Here is a 6,421-nt window from a genome sequence, read left to right as displayed (position 1 = left end):
GCAGATAAAATAAGTTATTACAATAGCGCTAAATTTTACAGCTCTGATATGTACATATACTTTGAAGATCGTGATTCAAAAGTTATTCAAAACAGGATTAATACACAACAGTTTAAAATAAAAGTTATTAAAAAAGTACCGATATTTTTTAATATTAAAATATTTGTTTTAATGTCTTTAACAAAGTAACTCTTTCTCCAGCTTTATTTGGATTTTAGAAGATTCTCTTAAGCCGAAACACTCTTAAATCTTGAAACTGAAACACTTATCAATGTTTAAAAATAAATAACAAGATCGCATGGGATACACTCACTCTCAAACGAGTTCTTTTTTATTGAATTAAATAAAATCAGTTTCAAAGAGATGCTCGTCGAGACAACTTAAAAGCGGGGATTTATTAAAGCGTGTATAGAACGCCAATAAAAAACAAATACAAAGATCTTAAAAATACAAAATTTATATATTATACATATTAAGTACTCGTACTACATGTATTTTAGCTGTTGTTTTTGTTGGGATTTAAGTTTAAGTCTGTTTGCATATTAAAAAAAAACAAAATTAAATTTATAGATTTTTAGTAATGAGAATTTCTAAAAATGTTTATCAATATTTCATACAAATAATTGTGATTTCATTATGTTTGACGAATTTTAATGGAGGTAAGTGATAAGACAAGATTTATTGGAAATGCCCAACGAAAACAAAAATTGATTGTGAAGCACCGTGCACTTTTCCCACTAGCGATTTGTTTATTGTGACAAACATATGATTTTGTTTCCAGATGTTGCCAGATTTTAAAATGATTTTAAGCATAAAACCGGCTTTACACTAGCAATATGATCTGTCAAAATTTTTTGTGTAGAACAGTAAGGATGGATTCGTCTAAGCGCAATATGTAATGAAACGATTATACATTGATTGGAAATACGAATGGAAAATTTTAAAGTCGTATAGATCTCTTCATTTTTTTTAAATGCTTTAAAAAACAAAAAAAAGTAGTGTTCTATAGTTGAAAAGGAATGTCGACTTTTTGCATTTAGGTAAAAGTCGACTTTTCGACTTTTTGCATTTAGTTAAAAGTCGACTTTTCAACATTTTGCATTTTATGCAAAGTCTATTTTTCGACTTTTTTCAGTTAGTTAAAAGTCGACTTTTTGACTTTTAGTATTTTGTAAATAGTCGACTTTTCGACCATTTTCGACTTTTTCCGACTTTTTTCACAATTTTCGACTGTTTAACTATTTTTGACATTTCGACTTTTTTCAACTATTTTCGTCTTTGCTACAATAACAGAATTTTTATCTATTTTCGACTTTTCGACCATTTCAGACTTGTCGATGATTTTCGTCTTTTTCCGTCTTTTTTTGATTTTCAACAATTTTCGACTGTTTAACTATTTTTGACTTTTCGACTTTTTTCGACTATTTTCGACTTTTTGACCATTTTTGACTATTTTTGACTATTTTCGACTTTTTCCAACTTTTTCGACTATTTTCGACTTTTTGACTATTATAGACTATTTTCGACTTTTTCACAGACGATAGTCGAGTTAACGACTTTTTTGGAACAAAATAGTCGACTTCGACTTTTCGACTTTTTTCGACAAAAAGTCTATTGTTCGAATATTTGAAAGTCAATTTATAGAACCCTAAAAACAAGTCGCATTAGATCAGGGACTATTTTCGACTTTTTCCGACCTTTCGACTATTTTCGACTTTTTCTTAAATTTTTCGACTATTTTCGACATTTATTTCCAATTTAGACTTTTCAACTTTTTTCACAGACCATAGTCGAGTTATCGACTTTTTTGGAACAAAATAGTCGACTTCGTCTTTTTTCGACAAGAAGTCGATTGTTCGAAAGTCGATTTATAGAACCCTAAAAACAAGTCGCATTAGATCAGGGATGTATTTTTATGTACACATGCAAAAAAAGTGAAATCAGACGACTTTTATTGTCTCTTTTTGCCATTCGTCGGATGGAATTTCATTTTACTTTTGTATTAGATGTGTGATCGTGTGAAGTGCCCTTAACATAAAAAGTAATGTTTCAACTAGTTTTAAACCATCAAAATTTAAAAAGAAAACAACTGTCTTTGAAAATTTTTAAAATTTATATATAATAAGGCCTTAAATCTGTATTAAATTAAATACCAAAATCTTTAAAATTTGTGCAATTTTTATACATTCAGTTAAAAGTTATGAAGTTTTGTTATTTAAATGATTCATCTGGCAGCATTGTGTTAAACACATAAACAGAGAGTGATGAATGGAAAGAGTAATTTAAAAATATGGAGAGAATAAGAATAAAATACTCACATATAAGTATGAGATTACTTCAAACCCTAAATACCAATATACGTATAGAACAAGTAGGAAAGTATAGTCAGGCATGGCCGACCATATGATACCCTATACAAGCCAGTAGGTTAAAAAAACGTTTTTTACAAGAGGGCTCAAATGAGCCTATCCTTATAAATTTTGGTTAGGGGAACATATGTCTACTTTAAAGTTATTTATGTAGAATTTAATCGTGTTATTAGTGTTTAAAAGTGAATTTTGTCCTTTAAGTCGTTTTCTAAAGGAGAGTTTGTTTAAAGGCCCCATCAATACAAAAATCGGCAGTGTCGTATAAACTTCTATAAAACAAAATTTTGCCGATTTAATTCACATAAAAGAACAGTGGACATAATTTTAAGCCCAAAAGCCCTATTTGGGGTTGTAGTCGGATGGGGACTAGGCGAAATAATTTACCGATTTTAACCGTTTTGAATATGTCCCAAATTTTATCAAATTATATTAAAAATTGCGACCCGTAGCTTGCACACAAGCTTTACATGGATAGACGAACAAGCAAAAAGGGATTTTGAGACGAATTTTGGGTGTTACAAACTTCAGCACAAACGCATAATATCCCCCTTTGTGTAGTGGTGTAGGTTATAATCATCAATGCTAAATCAGTGTGGTATAAAAATAGTATTATTAAAACATACAATAAAATATTGATCAGTACTAAGACTATTTGTATGACAGCATAGTTCGTTTTGAACAAGTATCAAAATATTTAAGATTTGTCTTTCAACTTCATGGTTATTATATACTGTGCAAGAGTTATGCAGTTGCTCAGGTTGTAACAGGGGACCTAAGTATATTAGTGTAATCCCAGATGCCCTCGCTATACCATAGTATTTATATTCATCAGTTATTCTATAGAACGATAGCCAGTTTGCCTAGTCGCCTGATCATTTACATTTCAGACTTAATAACGCTCCAATAGTTATTTGGTCCTTTTGTAGCTGCAGATAAAAACTCTAGTCGTACATGAAGGTCAGAGACGTGTAGCCTCTTGATCTACAAAAGTTAAGATCAATTAAAAGGTTATCATTCCAACATCGTTGAAATTTTGAACTATTTCATGAGCCCAAATACAAACATAGAAGAGAGCATATATTTTGAAATCTTCAACCTCTTTGAGTCAATAAATTTCATATTCTGCACTACAGAATAAAAGCCTTAATCTCTATTCTCATTCTCTACGTAATTTCAATTAACAACAAACAAATTGCCCAATTAGAAAACCTAAAATTACCGATATTTGAACTTCTATTTATAACTAACTAGCTCGCTCCCAATGTAGCAACAATGACTGGGCATGTGATAATGGCCAGTGTATATCCGATGATAAATTATGTGACGGCAAAGTGGATTGTCGTGATCGATCAGACGAAATTGCAGAGAATTGTATACAGTTTCATGAATCCTGTCCAAAGTATGCCTTTCGTTGTGCGTATGGAGCTTGTATAGACGGAAAGACAAGGTGTAATGGTGTGCAAGATTGTGCTGACAATTCTGATGAATTGATATGTATTAAAAAAGATGATTCGGATTTTCAAAATATTTGGTAAGTAGGCAGGAGATTTATAAAAAAAACATAAGATTTTAGTAATTTTTTGTTAATGTTCTTAGTTCGGATACTGAAATTCAGTGTGTGAATTCTAAAGAATGTATAAACTCAATTAATCTTTGTAATGGTCGAGTAGACTGTAAGGATGGTTCCGATGAATCTTTGGAGTTGTGCATTAATTTTGGTTGTATATCCTATGGTTTTCAATGTGGCTATGGTGCTTGTATTAGCGGCAATGCTAAATGTAATGGCGTAAAAGAATGTGCTGATGGTTCTGATGAAGCCTGGGAGTTGTGTGGTACACCACGAAAGACCACTAACCAAAATGGTGTTACACCAACACGAAAGCCAACACCCACACCTACACCTGCTCAATATACTAGATGTAGTATACCAAATATACCACAACTACAAGATTTGGTATTCAAATTACATCCTCAAAATGAAACGATTCCAATAGGATCATTTGTGGATGATTTCGATATCATACATATGGAATGCCAGAACAAATATACTTTAAGAGGTCAACCCAGTCTTTTGTGTCAAAATGGTAATTGGAATTTTGATTTTCCTTCCTGTGTGGGTAAGTCTTGCTATTGATATTTATAATTTAATCTTTTATCCTGTTCCTCATATCATTTAGGCTATTGTGATGGTACACTTTTGCGCGGTCTTTCGGTACGTGCTGTTTGTGATTATAGAACAAACTTTGGGGAGTGCCCGAAAAGAATTCGTCCTGGTACTGAAATTCAACTTAATTGTAGATTTGGTTTTATACGCAAACCAGATGTTCCTCAGTATATAAAATGTTTATCGGATGGTACTTACGACAAGAGTCCCCTGCCTTGCGAACTTAATTGTGGCAGAGTTGCTCCTTACTCAGAACCTCTGTCTAAACATGGCATTCCCGTTAAACCTAGTTCAGCACCTTGGCATGTATCTATACATGAAAATAATAGTGTTAATTTTGATTACATATGTAGTGGATCAATAGTATCGCCTCGTGTTATCGTAACGGGTAAATTATTAATAAATAGTAAAATACTAGAGCTAAAATACTTATTACGATTTACTTACAGCCGCCCATTGTTTTTGGGATCAACCAACTTTAACATTGAGAAATTATACGGAATATCAAATTATTGCCGGTCGTAGTTCGAATAATTATACAACGGATCAAAATGAATACTCGCAAGTCGCACAAGTAGAGGAAATACATATTCCAGTAGAGTAAGTATAATTTTAGATTTAAATAAATCAAATCATATAGGGAATTAACTTTAAAATTGTCTTTCAATCCAGTTATCGCGGTAAAAATGGACGTCAAAGAGATGATATAGCATTTTTAAAACTAAAAACTGGCCTCAGATACTCAGAAACAATAGCCTCGATCTGTATGCCAAATGAAATTCGCAATACTGCATCAAATTATATTCCCTCCAACTGGCAAGGTTTTATGACCGGTTTTGGCATAAACAATCATTTGGAAAGACTTAAGATGTTAACGCTAGCCTATCATGAATGTAGGGAAAAAAGTCCAATCGATGCTCCCATAGCAGATGATAAATTTTGTATTATTAATAAAGAAGGCGCTTCAGTTTGTCGCGGTGATAGTGGAGCAGGATTTTTTATCGAAAATCGAAATTTAGATGACAACGAAATTATTTATAGACTATTGGGCGTAATAAGTAACACGCCCACCACTAAGAATGATTGTACACGAGTTGATGATGATGCTTATGTTGCCATTACAAATATTCACTATATGACTTCGGAATTTAAGAGAAAATTATTTGATGCCATAAAAGAAGATCGAGCATTATTTTAGATTTAAGTTGAAGCAAATTTATTTTTTTAGTGTTAATTTTAACTAGATTGTGCAATAAAGATAAATTTAATATATATTTTTAAATTTATTATTACTATTGATTTTTAAGAGGAAAAAATACAAAATTGAAAGAATGGAACGCGTTTAATAATTTTGACCTAGCTATTCGCAGGCCGTGGAGCATTTTCAAGATTAATTTTTATATCGTAATCTTAAATACTCCTTGGGATATACTCGTGTCGTTTAGAAATGCCAGATTTATTTTCAACAAATTTCCATTCTGAAAGTTCGTTTCTTATTAAACATGAACAATATCGATCTATAATTTACAAGGGACCCAATGAAATTTAATTTATTTTGAAAAAAGTGTTTAAAAAATTCTGCTCTTATATGTTCTAATTTACTCTGGGCTCTACAAAATTAAGGAAAAGTACCAAAAAAATTAAATTTAGAAATTTGTATATTTTATAAACATTAAAAAAATTCCGATTTAAAAATATCAGTACCAGGTTGTACTCTTTTCCATCAATCTATTTAATATCTATAAATCTTTCCAAAACTATGATAGAATTTATAAAAAAAAAACCCTTCCTAAAATCGTTCTGATATCTCACAATATTATATACATACAAGTGAAGCCGGTCCACGTAGCAGTCCTGGCACTGTAAACACCTAAATTTAAAATAATTA

At 31.3% G+C, this 6,421-nt stretch overlaps 1 protein-coding gene across 1 annotated transcript in view; it reads left to right on the top strand.

The window, feature by feature from the left end:
- The first annotated feature begins 357 nt into the window (after positions 1-357).
- LOC111689238 overlaps positions 358-6,421 on the top strand; it is a 12,440-nt gene continuing 6,376 nt past the window's right edge. Inside the window, exons 1-6 of the mRNA XM_046947905.1 lie at positions 358-659; positions 3,621-3,900; positions 3,966-4,486; positions 4,547-4,921; positions 4,983-5,133; positions 5,206-5,723. Coding sequence (XP_046803861.1) covers positions 581-659; positions 3,621-3,900; positions 3,966-4,486; positions 4,547-4,921; positions 4,983-5,133; positions 5,206-5,723 — 1,924 coding nt within the window. The 5' untranslated portion in view covers positions 358-580. The remainder of the gene's footprint in view (positions 660-3,620; positions 3,901-3,965; positions 4,487-4,546; positions 4,922-4,982; positions 5,134-5,205; positions 5,724-6,421) is intronic.

Source organism: Lucilia cuprina, chromosome 4 (genome assembly GCF_022045245.1).
Source record: "Lucilia cuprina isolate Lc7/37 chromosome 4, ASM2204524v1, whole genome shotgun sequence".
Lineage (NCBI taxonomy): Eukaryota > Metazoa > Arthropoda > Insecta > Diptera > Calliphoridae > Lucilia > Lucilia cuprina.
Note: the sequence above shows the minus strand (reverse complement) of the source record. Positions and strands in the feature narration are given on the sequence as shown.